We start from the raw sequence: 20,503 nt of genomic DNA on the forward strand, positions 1-20,503 counted from the left end.
CATTTAAACATCAGTCTTCAAGAAACCCAGCTTTTCCCAGCTACACCCTTAGCTTTCAGACACGTCCACATTCCTCATTAGTTTTGCTGGTGATTCCCCTGCAGAGTTTCATTACAGCTCTAATCAGATCCACCGGATCCTCTCTTTCAGAAGCTCCTGAAGGCTTGATGGACTGAATCAGGCATGTTCAATTAGGAGTTTGTAAAGAATTCAAATCTAGTCAATTTAAGGGACTGTTATCAACAAAGTGCGTGAAGACTTTTCCATTCCCATTTAACATGTTAGAGTGCTGCACCGCCAACCAAGGGAACACTCAGGAAACTGCTTTTAGCTTGTATAAATGTGTGTATGTTTCTCTTGTTATGTGAAAAATGTAGATCAAATTTAGAAAGGCTGAAAATAGAATGAAATGCACAGGGAAAGGATTCAAGTTGCACTGACTTGATTTTTATTTAATCTTTATATTGAATACATGAATCTAGTTATAATAAAGTATAACAGACAAAGTATATATGGGGTACCTTTATGGTTCATATAGGTTACATAATTAGACCACTTTTGCAATCACTTTATAATTGGGAGGATACATTTATATAGTTCTCAGTCTTCTGCACCAGGGGCTTTAAACAGCACTCCCACAAGCAGGTTCTGAAACTTTTCTTTTGGCTCCTGGCATCATCTATTTGAACAATGGGCACACCCCAGCCTCCTTCACTTACCGTAAGCATGAAGTTGTTCCCCCCCAGGCTCTTAGTTTTTCAGCAATTTTTTTGTAGGGGATGTCTGCTGGCTTTGTTTCTGAAGGCTGTGTAAGTACTCTTACCTGGTAACTGATGTTAGTTAATTGGGCAATGAAAGAGTAAGACTCTCTTTTAAAAAGTTGTTAGCATCTCTGGACCTACAGTATAGCTAACACAAGGCTAAATATATTGATTGGGCTGACTAGAAGTATTTGGTTATACAAGGTATTCATTGACAGAACTAATGTTTTTTAGTTGAGTAAACAAGTGAAGTTGGCTAAACACAGTACGTTTAGTAAGAACAATGTTACAATGATTTTTTTACTACTAAAACCAATACATTTTTTTCTTAAACTAATTTAAATACAATTATCTGACTCAGGCCAAACTGAAATTTTTAATTATACCTTAAACTGACTGAATTAGGTTAGAACACCTAAGTATGTCTTATTACTCCAATTGAATCTTTTAAGTAAATTTAAAATATTACCTGAAGATGAATACACTTACACTTAAATAAGCAACAGCTCTGCTTTCATGCCTTAGCTGACTTTTAGTAAACTGCCAAATTACTGTAACGTATTATACTATAATTATTGTGCTCAAGAACACTTTAGACTTTAACACTGACGTCAAGCAGACAACCATTATATAAAACACAACTGCTAATCTAAAAGAAGGTACCCAGGGGGAATGATTACACGCTGATGGTGACTGAGGGTGCAGGACACGCCCAATATGCAAATGGATGATTCCGGGAGCCAACTGAAAAAGCGTGAGTTCTACTTAACACAATACTGAACCAGCACAATTTAATGAGTTACTGGACTTGTGGAGAAACATCAGTATGAAATAAATGAGTAAATCCAACATCAGTGCAGTTTCTATTGTAATGCATTTTAATATTGCATTGTTCAATCACTGTTCATTTACCAATGGTAACTGACTAAAGTCAATTATTATACATTGATTTAACTCAAAGATCCCTTTTGAATCTGTAAAATGACTCCAGATTCAAAATAGTTGAGGGTGAGAAATATCCAGTTTTATCTACAACAGACTTCAAATTCAGATTTACGTTTTATTTAAGTAGTATTTAAATTGAATGTTTATTCTAATGAGTATATCCCATTTTCATTCTAATGAGTATATTTCATTTTTTTTTTTAATGGTGAGTTAGCTTTTAGTCACAGTCAGGGCTAGACTGGTAATCTGGCATACCAGGCATTTTTTCCCCAGTAGGCCGAAGCACTACGATATCATTTTTAATAAAGAAATTGGGCCAAGGACTGGCCCATAAAGAAGGGAGAGTGGCCCATTGGTTCATGTTCAGTAGTGACACTGTAATGGCCTTAGCACATCTCGTATTAGCCATGGACTGTGTACTCCATGGCCACCTCTGATCACCAGGGAGTCAGCAGAGTGAATGGGTACACTGGTACACTTGTCCACAGCACTTACTGCTCAGCTTTATAGTAGTTCTGGGGAATAGTACAGGTTAAGTATATCACAAGGATGGTACACAGGTGGGTGATATCTCATCAATTGTGGAGGGCTGCCTGGGCTGATTTTTTGTCCCAGTCCAGCCCTGGCAATGCAGCTCTATTTACTTAGTAAAACATTTCAATTGGACTAATTCATTTCTCTCACTGACTTTCAGATAATAATTGAAGCTTTAGCATCATGTTTGCTCTTTCTGTTTTGGTTGTTTGGTTGTTGTATGTTGTGTTTTGCCTTCTTGGTCAGACATCTCGTTGTGATCACCCTGGCTAAATGAAGCTTAAATATAAAAGCTCTGAGGACTGCAAATCATTCAGTAACTACTGTAAAAAAAAACAATATGTACAGTATGAGTAGTTATGAAAGTGAGAGCCACATACTGGCCTAAGTGTACCTTGTGGAGGATGTCTTTCTCCCTGACCAGTTCATCTGTCTTCTTCTTGTAGTTCTCCGTCTGTTTTTTTGCAGTTTCCATTTCTGAGGAAAACAACAAAGATGAATGTTTTAATACCTTCCCCTTCAACCACCCCTGGAGGCAGGATCTAGTGCTGATCTCTGCGTTTCTTTTGAAAAGCTTCCGCTAATAAGACTGTTTTTAGAAGTACTTCATGCAAGCGCATGAGAGGCCAGCATGAAATAATTACACAACTCAAAAACCCCATTATTTTTCCTGACTGGAGGCCAAGGACTGGGAAAGAAAGGAAGCATGGAGTACCAAAAGAAAGAGACGGAGAATGACCCAACGAAAGAAATCACCCAACATGAACTGTGTGACTGGCTGATTGTCTTTATGTATTTCAGTGTTCATTAGCCACTAGTAATCATACTTATCAAAGCTAATTGAAAGTAGCAGAAACATTCTTTCAAAAGTGCAAAAGCCTGAGTAGACTGATAAATCACTGTGCCGATCAGTTATTTATCTCAGTGTTACTGAGCTCTACTAAAGCATGAGTAGACTGATATATCACTGAGCTGATCAGTTATTTATCTCAGTGTTACTGAGCTCTACTAAAGCATGAGTAGACTGATAAATCACTGAGCTGATCAGTTATTTATCTCAGTGTTACTGAGCTCTGCTAAAGCCTGAGTAGACTGATAAATCACTGTGCTGATCAGTTATTTATCTCAGTGTTACTGAGCTCTACTAAAGCATGAGTAGACTGATAAATCACTGTGCTGATCAGTCATTTATCTCAGTGTTACTGAGCTCTACTAAAGCATGAGTAGTCTGATAAATCACTGTGCTGATCAGTCATTTATCTCAGTGTTACTGAGCTCTGCTAAGGAATGAGTACAATGAGAAATCATTTGCATATATGAAATCCATTACATAATACTGTAAAAAAAAAATTATGTAATGTAAAATAAATGTGTATTACATGGACAGCAACAATTCTAGACGTCTAAGGGTTAAGACCCTTATACTTGTACTGATATGGAGGTTGAGGATGAGGCTGAGGTGTGCTTTCTATTTCACTGTAAAAAACGTCCAAGCCCTGCAGATATCCGTTCGGACAAAATGTCATTTCAAATCTTCGAATTTCTTCCCAGTTACTGGAAAAGGAACATGTACAATTCTTCCTGAGGAAGGGACATGCTACAGAAGCGTTTCAGTGTGACACAGCCTGAGGGATGATGAAGAAATCCACCAAATGCTCTTATACTGAACCCATAAAAAGCCTCCACACAATGGCTCTGCATGACCTGGTCTCCTACCCTTAAACCATCTTCCTAAATGCTTTCATATATATATGTGTGTGTGTGTGTGTGTGTGTGTGTGTATCAGCACAGTGCTATGGTTATTGGATTGGGATGGTAATGATGGTGAGAAACGATAAACGAAACAGCACTATTATGACTGCTGTAGCTTTCATTGCTCTCATTATCTTTATTGTTACTGTTATCTTACTATTGATTTCTTTGGGAGGTGGTCATGGTAATAAAGAAAGCAGTGAAGAGAGGGGAGAGAGAACAAGAGCCAGAGACAGTGAGTGAGATAGAGAGTGAATTTGTGTGGGGGTGAATGAGTATGAGTGCGAGAATAAAAGAGAGATAGAGTGTGTGTAAGTGTTTTATGAGTGACCACGTAAGAGAGACAGAGAGAGCAAAAAGAGAGTGTGTGCTTTGGCTTCAGACACGCCACCCACAGAATTACACAAAGTGTCTGATATCTAATCTACTAAACTGGCCATAACTATCATAATGTTTTGTCAGTTGCTTTCTCATTGATTATTCACACTCCCGGGAAACACACTAGGCGATTGCTCCCCGGTTTGTGGGCCAAGAACATTGAAGTACTGAAGTACTAGTTCAGTCTTCAGTGTCTAGGGTGTGAGTTGCAGGGTGGTACCAGTCCAAGTCTCTGTCTGAATTGAGTTTCTAGGGTGCAAGTCTGAGTCAAGCCTCGAGTCTTCAGGGTGCAAGTGTGTACTGAGTCATAAGTTTTCAGGGTGCAAGTCCGGGTTGAATCTTAAGTCTCTGGGGTGCAAGTCTGAGTTGAGTCTCACGTCTCTGGGGAGCAAATCTGAGTTGAGTCTTAAGTCTCTAGTCTAAAGGTCCATGTTGAGCCTTATGTCTCTAGACTGAAAGTCCATGTTGACCCTCAAGTCTCTGGGGTGTACGTCTACGAGTCTAGTCTCAAGTCTTCGGTTGCAAGTCAGAGTTCATTTTGAGTCTCAAGTCTCTAGGGTGCAAGTCTGAGTTGAGTCTCAAGTCTCTGGGGAGCAAGTCTGAGTCTAATCTCAAGTCTGAGTCTAATCTAATCTAAGTCTAAGTCTTCAGTTGTGACTTTGTTTTTTGGTGACTATTTTTTGGGTGCAAATCTGAGTTGAATCTCTAGAGTGAAATGTTAAGGCTCAAATCTCTGGGGTGCAGGTCTGAGTTCTTGCTCAAGTCTGTGGGGTGCAAGTCTGTGTTGAGTCTCAGGTCTCTAAGGTCCAGGGCCAAGCTTAATATTAGATCTCTGGGGTGCAGTCTGAGTCAAGTCTCAAGTTTCTAGAGTACAGGTTCGAGATGAGTCTTAAGTCTTTGGGCTGTGAGACTGAGTCAAGCTTTGAATGAGTTTAAGGTGAGTGTCACCTGTCTAGGGTGAAGCCCAAGTTGAGTCTCAAGTCTCAGTTGTGAGTCTAAATGAAGTCTTAATGCTCTATAATCAAACACTTGTTTGTGAGTTGTGTCTCGTGTCTTTGGGGTTCAAAGTCTGAGTTAATTCTCAAGGCGGAATGATCTGAGGTGAGGTCCAAAGGTCCAAATTAAGTCTCAAGTTTTTGGCTTGTGAGTTTGAGTCTCTATTGAGTCACGAGTCTCTGAGGTTAAATACGAGTCAAGTATGAAGTCTCTGAGTCAATATCCTCACCTTTTCTGACACTATGTCATCAAGTGTGCAGACTTTGTTCTGCCGTCATGTTAGACTTGTTGCTTAGCGACTTTGATTTCCACTGCTGTGGTGCTAACAACGATTTATTTCCAGATGCTGTAGCCTTCCTTCAAGCCACACATGCTTAAAGCCCCTATTATATAGTGAGGGAGGGAGTACGAGAGGAAGTGAAGGAGGGTGTATGAGAGAAAGGGACAAAGACAACATGACAAAGAAATAGAGACAGCAATAGAAAAGCCTATAGAAGGAGTTAGAGACTAAGAACAAGAAAAACAAAGGCATAATGAGGAAAAAAGGAATGGCCTGAAACCGAGTGGAGAAGTGGAGCGGAAAGCCGTATCTCCACACCGTTCACCCTTACACACCTTCACATTAACACACACCCACTTCACCCCTTCTCTCTCCCTCTGTCTTGCGCTGTCTCACTCATTGTATCTCTCTCGTCCACTCTATCTGTGTATGCTTTTTGTCATGACCACCCTGTCAGGAAATCGTCAGTAAAATAACAGTAATACTAAACATAATAAGAGCAGTGAAGGCTACAGTCGGCATACCACTGCAGTTTCTTTCATTTGGTGCTCTTTCTGCAAACAGCCCCGCCCCCTTCACCTCTCCTTAGCCAGTCAGATCACTGACCCTCCTGTCACAGCCCATCTCATCAATCACCGTGGCAACCCTGATTAAGATGACAACATCCATCACCGTGGAAATCCTGATTAAGATGACAACCAGGCTCGAGTTCCATCCATCACCCAGTAAAAACACCCTCAACCTGCAGGGGCCAATCGGTACCACCGCGGGAATGGAGAAAGGGAATAAAATACGTAAATGAATTGCGTGGAGGTCATTCCGAAAACAATTGGAGACAATTGGCCCAACAAATGACTTTTTTCCCAATTTTGGCAGCAAAGACAAGAGGCGACCCTCCGACTGCGCTTTGATGCACATGACCGAGGGGGCACGAGCGGGTTGTTTTCATAAATCAGGATTTCTCACTGAGGCGAAAAACCTGACCCAAAAGTCAAGTTCACCAAATAGGAATGGGCTGCATCTTAGTGCCTCCTATTGGGCAAGTCTTTGGTCTGGAATACTTTCATGTTTCAGATTAAGATGGACAATAATCTTGACAATAATTTAGGTTTTTCTGTACATAGAAAAAAATACAAATATGTGGACTCAAACCACACTCATAATAAAAGCCACAAGGGAATGCTGAATCATTAACAATTATGCAAACCGCATTTTTCAGTGGTGCTATCAGGCATATATCGTCTCTGTCATGCAAAAAAACTAATTGGCAACTTTACACAAAGAGCAAACAATGTTCTTAACTGTCATCCAATCATCATGATTTTTTCATGATCATCATGAAATATTAAATTTATGCTAAAATATTTCAAACCGCCTGCCAGTTACATACATTGGATTGGTTACGTGTATATCATCAATAATAAACCATTTCAATCAGGGATTTTAATGATTTGATTGGTTCACTTTAATCAGTATCTACATTAAGTATCACCTCCAGCAGTCAGTCACAATGAAATGATATGCTTTTAGCTAAAAACAAAAAATAGGCACAACAACAACTCTCTATATAATTAGAATAAGTGTTTTCAGCAGTTAAGAGGGGTATTAGCAACTTAATAACTACTACTTTAAAAACTACTGAAAGACAAACACCAAAATATTATTAAAACATTACAACCCTTTTTATTAACAAAAGGGGAACAGATGCCAGAATTTCAAATATGGGGTTGAGAGCAGTCCTTCCAGGATTGACTTGTTAAGACAGGGAAGAACAGCGAAGTAGCTTGTGCATGTGAGCTCATGGCTCATCAGGCTGTTACTGACTCCCTGTCATGGCATTGCAAACCCCTATCTAGTCCTGGGAAGGCAGACCAGAACTACTTTTTGTACTGTGCTGTTCTAGTCTAGTTGTTTGCTGAAGTTGGATGAAACTTCATAAGAAAATCCTTGATAAGATGCACCTAAGATAACAGTTTCTAAGCCTTCAGAGAAGGACTAATGATTTCTGAGAAATTAACAAACACATGTCTGTAAAGTTCCCTTAATTTACAGTTTTAATTGATGTATCTAAGGTATCTAATGTAGTTAATGTATCCAAGATATCTAAGTAGATACAGCCAAGCAAGCTCTCACATTGGTTAACACTTAACAAGCAGAACTGAAGGCATGGTGCATCATATTAACAACCAACATAATTAGAAAGTAAAATTAGAATCAACCATTTAAATCATGCTCTGATTTCTAGTGAGGTGGACTAGTGTCATTAGAACAAATGCTGCTGTTTGCCTTGTGAAAGTTCTACATAGTGACTGTGACCAACCAGTCTAAACAGGTTTCAGTCAGTACTCCCATAGTGGTGCTAGCATGAATTCACATTATTTTTAAAAAATGTATTATTATTATTATTATTATTATTTCATTAAAAATTCACTTGTTTTGGCTCATATGGCTGGAACTGAAGGTCTAACTGTGAAACTCATGGTTTTCCACTGTTTATTTCATACATTCACAGAATTCTGCCAGTAGCTTCTGTTATCATAATGAATTATAATAATAAGTTTCGATCTGATGGAAATCTGTTTGGGGTAATCAATGGTATGCTACAGGTGTGGCAGATGAAAAAATGATGGAATAGTGCTTTAAAGCATTTGCTTCTCAATTCCAGTCCCAGGGGAACGCATATACCGCTCAATTTTATGCACCTGATTTAACTCATTAGGTCTTGAAGCTTACTCATGTGTGTTAGAGCAGAAACATAAAATTTGCAGTCCACTGACTTACGGAATCTAGCAAACTAATAAAACCTTGTGAGATAACCCCCAACAGTATGCTTTGTCTTTTATGGAATAGTGAATCACTGCCTCGAGCACAGCTCTTGCGTCATGAATTTTTAATCACTTGTTTATTGTATCAAAATTTCAGAACATAAAAGGCTGTGAGAGCTTCGCGGTTGCAGTGCCACTCACACATAACTGTCCATCCAATGCTCAGGTAAAGAAACAATCTCACTGCTGCTCAGTTGTATGCATGGTGATGCTGTGTTTGGAGCTGTAGACAACCTACAACAACCTACAACAATAGCTTTCAATTCTGAATGAAAGCATACTGCAGTCAGTAAGCAACTAAAGGGGTCCAATCGCCAAAGATACCTAAAACTTTTCATGTTCACGTCTATAGTTGCTGACACTTTTTAACAGAGTGCCCCTAATTTTTAAGTAATCGGACAGCTCTTTGGCTGTCACTAGAACCAGCCCACTTAAGCAGAAAGCAGCAGGATAAGTTCTTCTTTTATCTTGCTATACTTTTCAAATGTAACGTAAATACATATTTATGTACACAGTAAATTACTACATTAATTACAATGGGTTATCATTTTATATGAACAGGTTTCATTTGCTTTAAAATCTAAAAATGGCACCAACACTGCAAAAAAGAATGATTAATTTAATTTCAATTCAAACCATAATAACTCCTATGAACTTTTACTGAACATTTAGAATGTGTGAACTTTGAATAAAGCTTCTTTGCTTGTTTAAATGAGCTACAAGTAAGAAAGTGACACTATCTTGATAACTGTTCAGACAATGCCCCAAACCTCAGTGTATGGGGCTTCATCTTGCAGCCATACAATGATCCAAAACATACTACTAAATCAGCTTTGAGGTTTAACTGTGGACCTTTCAGTCAGTCACTTATCTCAAATTCCATAGAGAAGCATTTCACTTACTGAAGACACTTATCCAGAGTACCATGTGTCTGGAAGGCAAAAACCCCCCAAAACAAGCAGATGCTAAAAATTTCAGCATTACAGCCCTAGTCGAACATCACCAGTAAAGATATCCAGGACCTGGTGATTTATGGGTCAATAAACCCAGGCAGACACAGATTGCAAAATATTTGCAACCCAGTACTAAACATGGCCATTTTAAGATAAGGCTGATATTCTATTATATTTTCCACCCAATATAAATGTAAATACAGCACGATATACTTCAGTATCCTATACAGAAGACCACAAACTTGCAAAAGTTGGGGACCTTATTTACTCAGTAAGAGGCTGTGGCATAATTACTTTGTACCTGTGGGATCAAACTAGCCAGAATGATGAAAGACTATCAAACCATTACAGTAAAAGACTGTAAACCCTAAAAAGGTTGAACATGGTTTCTGGTTGAACATCAGCCAAACACAATTTTTTCATATATTTTCTGGAAAAATATTATTCCAATTTGAAAAAAGTAATGTTTAATGTTTAAAATGTACAGTTGCCTAAAAAGCATATGGTGTATATGTGTGTTGTGTGTGTGCATATATATATATATAAACACTATTGTTTATTTGCCATTTTGAAGAACATAGGTTTATTCATACAGTAACATATTAGATAAATAAAATATTACTTAATTTTTACAGCTACTACATTAAATATATTGTCGATGTCATGTAAAAACATTGTATTTTATTTCTAAAACAGCAACTTTCCAGGAGAAGGAAAAAACCTTTATAACTTTTAGTGGACATTAATGCAGAAATATTGTATTCTAAGAAAGTTTAGAGCATGTATATTAGATTATGTAAAAAAAAGTGAAAAATAGCAAAAATGAAGATACAAGGTTTTGATGGGATATGATAAAGTTTGTACATGTATCTGTAACAAAATTGTTTTCATATTGTTGTAAACATCAAACAGTAGGGTATGTTGTCGTTTACCATCATGTTAGAACAAATTGCTGGGGGAGCTAGTGCAATATACAGCGCTCCAGTGAACTCTAATTTCTTGAGCATACAGCAGTAATCCCTCTGGGACTTCATAAAAGCCCCTGGGACCCCACATTCAGTGTAAATGCATGTGTGTGTAAATACAGTAGCGTTTACCATCTGAACCGGTATGCAGTCTGTGATAACTGAAATGACAGGTTGGGACAAGGCAATAGTCAGTTTGGAAGTTTGGGCTGTTTGAAATGATTGTTTGAGACAGTGAGGGGAAAAAACGTGGAGCTTAGGGCGTTGGGTTGAAGCGTGGGGAAATTCTTAGCGTACCGAGCGTGACTGTGCCTTCTTGCCCAACTGTCATAAACATTAAGAGCCACCAAGCAGCGACACACGAAAGTGAAGAGACGACCAGTGAACAAGATTAACTGATGGCCAGTTTTGTTAAGAATTTACTGGAACTGAAACATGCATATGACATATATACGAACACAGCTTTTCTAGTCCCTGAAGTACTGACAAAAGTATAGGACTCTGGAGCAGATAAACATGAACCTATTGGCACTGTGTCTAATGCCAGACGTGACCTAGAGGGGTATAAAGCACTGAGCTGTGGAGCAGTGGAACTGTGTTCTCTGGAATGGTGGACAGTGCTCCATGCAATACTTTTGGGATAAGTTGGGGAGCTGGGAAAGAGGTGGGGTGGTAGTCATCCAACACCCTGACCTTACTAATGCTCTCATCGCTGAATGCAATCAAATCCTCACAACAATGCTCCAAAATCTAGCAGAAAGCCTGCCCTTGACAGTAAAGACAGTTACTCCAACAAAAGCAGGATCAACTCTTACTAATATTATTGATTTGGGAAGAAATAGTAAATTAACAGTGAAGTGTCTCAATACTTTTGTCCATACAAATGTTTGTATATAATTCAAGAGTTCATAATGTCATAAAGTTCCACTTTAACTGCAACAATGAACAGCTGAAATTAGCATAGTTAGTATCTGTCAGTGTCAGTGTGTGTGTGTGTGTGCGTGTGCATGTTGTTCAATTACTAAAGTTCATTTTCTCCACTGCTATGCTAAGTATATATTTATATATAAAGAAACGGCTTTTGATCTTAAGAATAAGTAAGTTTACATCCTCCACAGAAACATTTCTGCTTGTTCTGAAGCAGTATTTCTGTTTATTTGCTTGATTAAACTGTTTATACTCATTTACTATTTATTTTTATAATTAAATAAATAAATCTTGTTTTGATCTCTAGAATATGAACTTTTACATGAGAAAGATTACAATCCTTCTTACTTTTAAAGTTATTGTAAAAAAAAAAAAAAATCAGGTGAGCTGGTGATTTGAACACATCCACCCACTGGTATGGTGGTATCCAGGAGTAATCTATGTGGACAAAAGTATTGGGACACACCTCTTAATCGCTGAATTCAAGTGGTTCATTTAGTCTCACTGCCACAGGTGTATAAAATCAAGCTCCTAGCCATGCAGTCTGCCTTTACACACATTGGTGAAAGAATAGGTGCCTCTAAAGAGCGCAGTGAATTCCAGCGCGGTACTGTAATAGGATGCCATTAGGTGGGGACATTTCTTCCATCCTAGATATATCACTATCAACTTGTGAGTGGTATAAGTGGTATTATTGAAAAGTGGAAGCGTTTAGGAACCACAGCAACTCAGCCACCAAGTGTCAGACCATGTAAAGTCTCTGCAGAGCTCGAAACCTGCTGTTAGAGCCGCAAAGGGGGGCCAACTCCATATTAATGCCTATGGGTTTCGTATAGCATGTTGTAATAGCTCCAGTAGGTGTAATGTGTAGGTGTCCCAATACTTTTGTCCACAAAGTGTATATTATATTTATTGCCACATTTTTTTGTTAGGTTTTCAATTCAGTTTGTCAAAAAATAGCCCTAATATCACATAAATGATGTATGAACCATATAGGCCCAAATATTATTTTCATAATTTGTAAAATAATTGTAATCATTTAATTAACGCTCTGACCCAAGCTTTTACTAAGTCAATCTAGCATTATTGGTCAGGCTAGTAAAGTGGTGTGAGCTGAACTGATCCGAGCTAAACTGAAGTGAATTGTAAAAGAAAGTTGAGAAGGCCCGAGGGAGGAGAAACATGGCTAGCGGAGTAAAACAGAGGAGTGAGAGGTGAAAGGTCTAGAAAAGGACAAGAGGCTATCACCTTTCAGCTCAGAGAGTCAGACAGGAGTGAAGAAAGAGAGACAGAGATGAAGAGTGGGAGGCCTTTTCTGCAGGCACATCATGTGACAGCATTACGGGTACGAAGAAGGGCAGCAGACAGGAATGAGAGGCAGAACGTGTGGAAGAAAGAGGAGAACAGAGAGAGAGGGAGTGGAGGCAGACAGGAGAAAGGGAGCGAGAGAGAGTAGAGGAAGGTGCAGGCTAAATGTCACTGGCTTGTCTCGATGCCCTCTTGCGCTCTCTAGTCATGTTATTTACTTGAATGAACGCTGTATGAGTCAGAGCCCAGAGAGAGAGGGAGATAGAGAGAGAACGAGAAAGTGAGAGCAGATAAAGTCAGAAGCAGGGAAAGAAAGGAAGTGGTAGGGACAGAAACAGAGAGAGAAAGAGAGTGGTAGAGGTCTGGCGGTCTGGCTCCATTCAACTCCTCAAGACTGACGTCCCAATTAAGGGATCTAGTCAAAGATCATTGAAAGTATAAACCTGCCCATTATGCTGTATTGTAGTGAAATTGGGGGTCCACTTAGTCATCATGACTACACCTAGGTGGGACAAGCATCCCATTGAGGTCCTGCATGCAGAAGAAAAAAGAGAGCGAGAGTGGTATAGTTAGAAACAGAGAGAAAGAAAGAGAGAGAGAGAGAGAGAGAGAGAGTGGTGGAGAAAGAAACAGAGAGAGATTGAGAGAAATGGAAAGAGAGAAAGAGAGAATGAGAGGTAAGAGGCAAGAACACAAGCAACTGCTGTAAGGCTGAACAAGAATATGCCAAGAACATACGAAATCCCATTCGGCATAATGTGGCCATTTAGGTCAAAATACCTCGGCTGGAGTGTTACTCACTCCCTGTGACATTAACTCATATACGTTTGACAAGTGCCACTGTAAGGATAGTCATGGAAATGTCATTAGATATGAATGCTATCATTTCTCACACTGTAAGGCGTGTCCAGCTCTCGCAGCAGCTGCTATGAAAGGGTACGCTTGTGGGCACAGCATGGAGAGGTCGATTCTGAAATATGGATGTGAAATACAAGGACCGTATTTTCAGATCTGAACATGAAAACCTCAACAAAAAAAAAAAAAACATATTCCAACATCCAGCTGGATTTTGCAAATACATTCTAGCAGCGCTCAGAAAGGCCTCCAGTAGAGCTCCCAGGGCAGAAGTTTACTCACCACACGCAGACATACAAAAGAGATCAATACTGGCAATCATTCAATCAGGCCGATCCATATTTAATAAACTATAGAGCTCTTCTGGCCAGCGACCCCCACAGAGAGTCTCCTACACCCTACTGCTCTGAAAGCAGTGACGCATTGAATTGACTCGATTCAAATGTGTACGTCATTCCCCAGGCGTGTTTTGTGAAAGTGAAGACTGAGTGCAGTGTGTGTGTGTGTGTGTGTGTGTGTGTGTGTGTGTGTGTGTGTGTGTGTGTGTGTGTGTGAGCATGTCAGTGATTGCTTGTGTGGTGCACACTCCATTAAGTCCACCATGTACCAACAGGTCACAGGCTGATAAATCCTGAGGTTCTGAATGCCTTGTAAGCTAAACTTGATTTGCAGCTCCCCCTCACTTAAACTGCATCTATAGTTGGGGGTGAAGGTAGAATCTCCAACCCCAAGAAATTGGGGAAAATAGCAAAACAGTCCCAGAATATGATACTACCACCACCATGTTTAACAGCTGGTGCAGTCCCCTTGTCCAGAAGAATCCATGTGTCCATGTGGTCAGCAGCAAATTGTAGCCAAGCTTGAAGGAGTCCATTACATAACATAAACAACTGCCGATGGCAAAGCCGCATGTCTTTGGATTCAAACTCGTGACCCCCAGCCCTGAGTTGTAGCCCATTAGACTGCTGAGCCACTCAGAGCCCTAAACAAGCCAACTGCCAGCTGTAGCCAATCATGATCACTAACAGGAAGTTAAGAGGCCTTGACTCTTGGCTCCACTGAATTAATCATCAATGATTATTAATGTCCATGATAAGTGTATGAAAACGTCCAACCTCAGCTGTACATTCTCTGCCTCAGTAAGAATAGATCTGCATTTGATCTGCACTCTCTGACCACTTCTGAATGTGGTTTGAGTGATCCGATCACAATCCAATCCCAGTGTGTCCTGGAAGTGTTTACAGCAGGTTGTTTACAAGGTCAAGTGAAATCCGAACATGATCCAGTCTACAAAACTCTTAATGCAAGGTGTACACAGCCTCTCTAATGTCCTCTTGATCTTGATCTGGACAGCTGGTCTACACCTAGAAGCCTGGATTCTAGGAGTTGAAAGGCAGCGTACTACGCACTGCAGAGGAAAAGAAGACGTAACACACTCTTTCCTCTACTGCCCATCGTAGAAATCAACGAGTGAGACTTCTTTGAGGCATTCTTTGAAAGCATTAATAATGCATCGTCCCTTCTTCTTCACTCTTAAACTTGAAAAGGAGGTTGACGCAGTGATGGTGGCTGCTAAACGCAGTATGTCTCAGCTCTGCAAGATTAAAAAACAAAAAGCAACAGCAACAACAAAGCAAACTGCTGTCATGATGTAATGATGTAACTTATTCTTACTCGAATACTTAACACCATAGCTGCGCTGTTTCTCTATGCTTCAGTTACACTGAATATAATCACTATCTTGCTGTATATCATTTCAATCCAGTACACATTTTCTAAAATTTAGCAAATGTTTCCTCATGGTTTGCTAGCTCGCCGGCCTGTAAGCCTGTCCACTGGAAAAAAAGACTGGTGTTTGAACAGAGCCCTGGCTCTCAAACAAAGCAGCTCGGACCAAGAAACACAACTCTTCCAGCCAATCAGCAACGAAGGGGGGGGGGGGGCGTTTGTGCTTGTGCACAGGACAGGGCAGGGCAATGGGAGAGGCAGGGCAGGTAAGGTGTTTGGATGGTGGAGAGACCTCTAAACGTTGAATGGCATGAAAAGGGATGAGGGTGTTGCTAACAGAAGTATAGTTTTTTCCAGTCTGCGAATGTTTGAGAAGGATAATCACAACTGGTTTGATTAGCAGCAGCAATTGTAGCAACAGTTTGCTGCCCCACAGCATAGCTGACACGACCCTAGCTACAGAATTGTTTTATTGTTCGTATTCACTTACGTTGACTGCAATCAGACTTCTGGTGGGTGCGGAACAATTTTTAATTGGAACTTCCTTTGCAAAGGTGGTGCAAAGCTGCTCAGATGGAGGCGGTATCAATCTAAAGAGACGGCTTGTGACGTAGGAAGCTGAGCCAAAACTGAACAGGACATTGAATGCGTTTTCTTACTTAGGCAGCCCACAGAAATCTGATAGGGTTGGTGGTAGATTACAGAATGACAAGAAAATGAGAGGTATATGTTAAAACAGTGTTTTTGCCAAAGCAATAAAAAGCATTGTCTATGTGACATCTGGTGCTGGATAGGATGTACCAACCATTGTTCTCCATTGCATCTTCTACAAACAACAGCAAGTTCAAAATCCCAAACAATTTGCATGCAGCGTTCATCTTGTCTCACCTGCCAAAAAGAAACACGTGTTCTGAAACACACACTCTGATAAAAGTGCAGGTTGTGTGTGACTCAAAATACTCACACACCTCAATCACCTTAACACAAGACAAAATAAATAGCTTGGGCTGATTAATAAACATGACCCATCAATATTCACACCCAGAAGAGCTATCTCAGATTATGGGACATATTATCTGCGTGTTTTGCTAACAGCATATCCTACGTGAAATAATAATCAAAAAGATGTATTTTAATATATTTCCTCGTACTGAAAAAAACACGCTGACTCAAAACAAACTAAACAGGAACAGCTGTTGCTGCAAACTGTCAGTTTTTTTTAATTCGAAGAGTACTTTCAGTTGACGGTATATGCAAACTAATATGTAAATTTGTATCATTTTAGGCAGGACTAGTTCTCTGCAGGACATCATTTATTTAATGTGTGAAAGTAGTGGTGTGGGTGGAATGTTTATAGGCTCTTGCCAGACCATTTACATTTATAGCATTTGTCTGACAGCCTTATCCAGGTAGGTGAATGTAGCATTAGGAGTCTTGCCCAAGGGTTGCAACCATTAATTCAGGGCCAGGGAATCAAATCCTATTCCCATCCTTTTCTTCCACAGGAAGGTGTCCCATGACCACTATGAAAAATCAGGAGGGCAAAAGAAATGACTGGGCCTTTTTTGTATATGGCGGTTTGATCAAATTTGAGGAAAACAGCTTTAGTAATGAGACGTCTGTCTCATGAACTGCAATGTGGTTTTGGCATAAAGAGCAGTGGTACAAAGCTGTAATAATGTTGCTATGGTGTTAGCATTAGCATATCTGAGGGTTCATGTGTCATAAGCTGTCCTATCCTGTTTGAGTTACTGCATAACCAAAGACAGAAGTCTTGTATGTACAAAAGAACTTGGTTAAAAAAAGTCTGATTCTGATTCTGTATAGTGTTTTGAACACTTGCCAATGTATGCTTCCATCGCTGTGGCATTGGGAAACATGGAATACTTCCTTTGCTGTCGTTCATTTCACTGACAAATGTAAAATCAGTGTTGGAGTTTAACTTTAATGGTTTCATTTTATTTGTCACTGTTTGGACTAGCTAGCAATCATTTACTTCACCTTGAGTTCATATCTTTCTATCTCTCTTTGTTTCCCTCTCTCTCAGCTGTAGTCTATCCTCATGATGGAGTTGGTTTCCATTGCCTGCTGTCTGAGTCTATTTCTTTGTGGACTGTTGTAGAAATTTTCCAAAGTAGCCCGAAAAAGGCACCCCGTGACCTGACAGTTTTGACTGGGGACTGCCTTTCAAAACTCTTCACACGGTAGTTGTTGGAGATATTCAGAGGAAGGGCGTTATAGTTCTAATGAAACTATAGGTTAGAGTTTAACTTCAATAGTTCAATAGTTGAATAGTTCAGTAGTTAGTCACATTAATGTAGCTTTCTTTTAGGATTCTGCCGTCGCCCACTGGCTTATTTTATAAGTAAAATAAAAATGGGTTTCCAGTTTGTTTCTGTGAACAGGGAAATGCATTGAAATGATCAACATCAATGGTAATCAACTACATACTATATTATACGTATTAGATGTGGTCCAGGAGAAATACTACAGATCCAAGAACCACAACCTGAGTCACCTTAGTTAGCTGAGTCTGAGGCATATTAACCCTGTAGCAGAAGTGTCAGAACAACAAACATAGCAGGTTATTAAACAAGGTATTTTGACTCTGTGTCTCAGGCTCTGAAACCACTCCTGAATGATAACAGTCCCAACCCCTCCCCAGAAGAAAGGAACTAGAAGATTGTATTAGGCAGTGACAGATCCTATCCAAATACAGGCCCAGAGACCACAGTGCAGCCACTGACAGAATAAAAAGACCTGTTTAGCAAAAGATAAAAGAATATGTGGTGGAGCTATCTGACAGGGGAGGTTAAGACAGGTGCACTTTCCTCTTCACAGTGAAACATTCAAAGCAGCAAAAGAAGTAGGTTCAAGCCCAGATTTTGAGATATTACTTTCATAGGGATGTAGCTGTAAAAAATAAGGGCAACATCTCTCTGCCCATTTGATGAACTCTTAATTATATATTACGCTGCTGGACAGTGCTGCAGTCTTGTGGTCTCCTTCTCCTCTGCAAGTTTACTGTTACTAAACTAACATAATTATCTCCAGAAACCTTTGGCAGGCCTGTTCTGACATTAACTTCTGTGGCCACGTTGTAGGAAAGGTTTTCTTCTGATGGCTCCTCCATGAAGGTCATATTTGTGCAGGTGTTGCTGCACAGTAGAACAACCCACCACCTCTCCAGAGTCTACTAGATCTTCCTGAACATTTGCTTTTCTAGCAGCTCTACAAGTTTTATTGGTCCTCCAGTATTCATGTTAACTGCTATTTCCTAATTACATGTTAAACTGAGTGGACGGCTACAACTGTTCTTGTGAAAAGTATCTGATTTGTTTAGTGATACAATCATATACTGAATAATATGTAATAATAAACACATGCATTTACACCTGGTAGTGAAATTAGTTAGAGAGACTAAAATCTGGGTGGACTCATGGTTGTTGAATATGTCCTAGAAAGTCAGATGTGTTTACACCTCTATAACATGAGGCTCAAATGCTTCTCAGACCACCTCCTGAAGAGTGATCGGGTTGGTATTTGTTTTAAATGCGTCTTGGGTGCATTTACACAAGTATTTTTATTGGTTCTTATCCAGATATAATCCTGATACTCAAAACGCAGGAAGTGACCAGGTGTGAATAGGGTCTCTGCTATACTTTGATAGCCTTGTTCTGCTTATATAACTTGTATATGCTTAGATTTGACCTCCACCTAACATGAGAAGGAATGTCTGGCTGTCAGGCTGCTGGATGAGTATGTGCACTGGAATGTTGAACTTACACACTGCAGTTACATTGTGGACAATCTTTTGCATACATCGACATTACTGAAACAATCTAGCACAATCCACACGTTGCTACAGATGTGGCAGATGGAGAATACGCTGAAGAAGTCAAGCTGTTACTTTGCTTTGGAGGTGTTTCAATGCCTTTTTCCAAACAAAAAAACTCCCTGGGCCTCATTCATCAACCATTCTTAAGGAGAAAGTTCTTCTTAAAACCCACGTACACAGTTTTCACCAATAGTTTCTTATTCTGGATTTGGTCAATTTATGAGGACAATGGGATCCACCATTGTAAGAGCATAGCTGTGAACAATCCTGGAGTTTAAAAACAAACACATTTAAGGAAGATACACTGTATGGACAAAAGTATTGGGACACCTGCTTATTCATTGTTCCTTCTGAAATCAGGGGTATTAAAAATGAGTTTATCCTGCTTTTGTTGGAAGCTTTTACTAGATTTAGGAGCATTTATCGTGAGGATATGGTTGCATTTAGCGACAAGAGCATTCGAGAGGTCAGGATGTTTGATGATCACCACCCCACCTTATCTCCAACTCCCCGGCTCATCTCAAAGTATTGGACGGAGCTGCATCCATCATCAAGGACTATACAAGATTTTTGTGTGTGTGTGTGTGTGTGTATTTGCACATCTGTTGTCAGCAATTGGTGCATCTTAAAATAACTGAATGCATTTATTAGAAGGGGTGTTAACAACCTTTGGACGTACAGTGTATTGGTGTATGAGACCCTACGTCTTTCCTGTGACTCTGTTGGTCGAATTTCCGACAGCTTTTCAAACACAAATACCTTGTTTACTTGATTAAGAGCTGTTCGTCTGACGCTCTGGCAATATTATACCTTATTGAGTCATGCGTATTAATGCCATCATGAATGGAACTGAATAGAAGTAAACGGTCCTGAAAAGGAGAGAGAAATAAGAGGAAACTAGAAGACAAATAAAGAGAGAGGGAGGTTAGACTGGGGAGCGATGTTCCCAATGCTCTAACCAACAGATTTAGAACAAACAAAAGAGCGGCAGAAGCCCCGAGATCTTGAGTGTAAGTTGTTGGTGTGTGTGTGTACGTCTGTGTCTTGCCTTTCTCCAGGCCAATGATCTGGTTCTTCAGTGTGTCTCTCTGCTGCTCCGCCTCCAGTTTCTGCTCCTCAAGCAGACGCAGTTTTCTTTGGGTGGCCTCCCGCATCTTACTGAGCTTAGTGTTCTCCTGCTTCACCTGATTCAACTCCTCCTCCTTCATCTGTAACACAGACACACACACACACCACAGACTGTAAGGGTCAGATACACTCATCAGGTGTTTCATCAGGTGTCGAGAGGAAAAGCTCTGCTGGAAAGATGAAGCCTCACATATGAAACTGGCCAGCATACGAGCCTCAACACGCAGTTTATGTGCTATGATACTACTGTTCAAAAGTTTGGACACAATATTTACACATCACCAGAGTTAGACAGTGTAGGTAGCAAAAGGTAAAATGCTACGTGATGCT

The 20,503-nt window shown here is 39.9% G+C and overlaps 1 protein-coding gene across 4 annotated transcripts in view; it reads right to left on the reverse strand.

The window, feature by feature from the left end:
* Positions 1 to 20,503, reverse strand: part of cfap58 (cilia and flagella associated protein 58) — a 169,512-nt gene that overhangs the window by 131,175 nt on the left and 17,834 nt on the right. For all 4 annotated transcript variants that reach the window (XM_072657288.1, XM_072657287.1, XM_072657286.1 and 1 more), the window contains exons 7-8: positions 20,094 to 20,253; positions 2,635 to 2,717 (exon numbers count right to left, since the gene is read on the reverse strand). In XM_072657288.1, coding sequence (XP_072513389.1) covers positions 2,635 to 2,717; positions 20,094 to 20,253 — 243 coding nt within the window. The remainder of the gene's footprint in view (positions 1 to 2,634; positions 2,718 to 20,093; positions 20,254 to 20,503) is intronic.

Source organism: Salminus brasiliensis, chromosome 15 (assembly GCF_030463535.1).
Source record: "Salminus brasiliensis chromosome 15, fSalBra1.hap2, whole genome shotgun sequence".
Classification (NCBI taxonomy): Eukaryota; Metazoa; Chordata; class Actinopteri; order Characiformes; family Bryconidae; genus Salminus; species Salminus brasiliensis.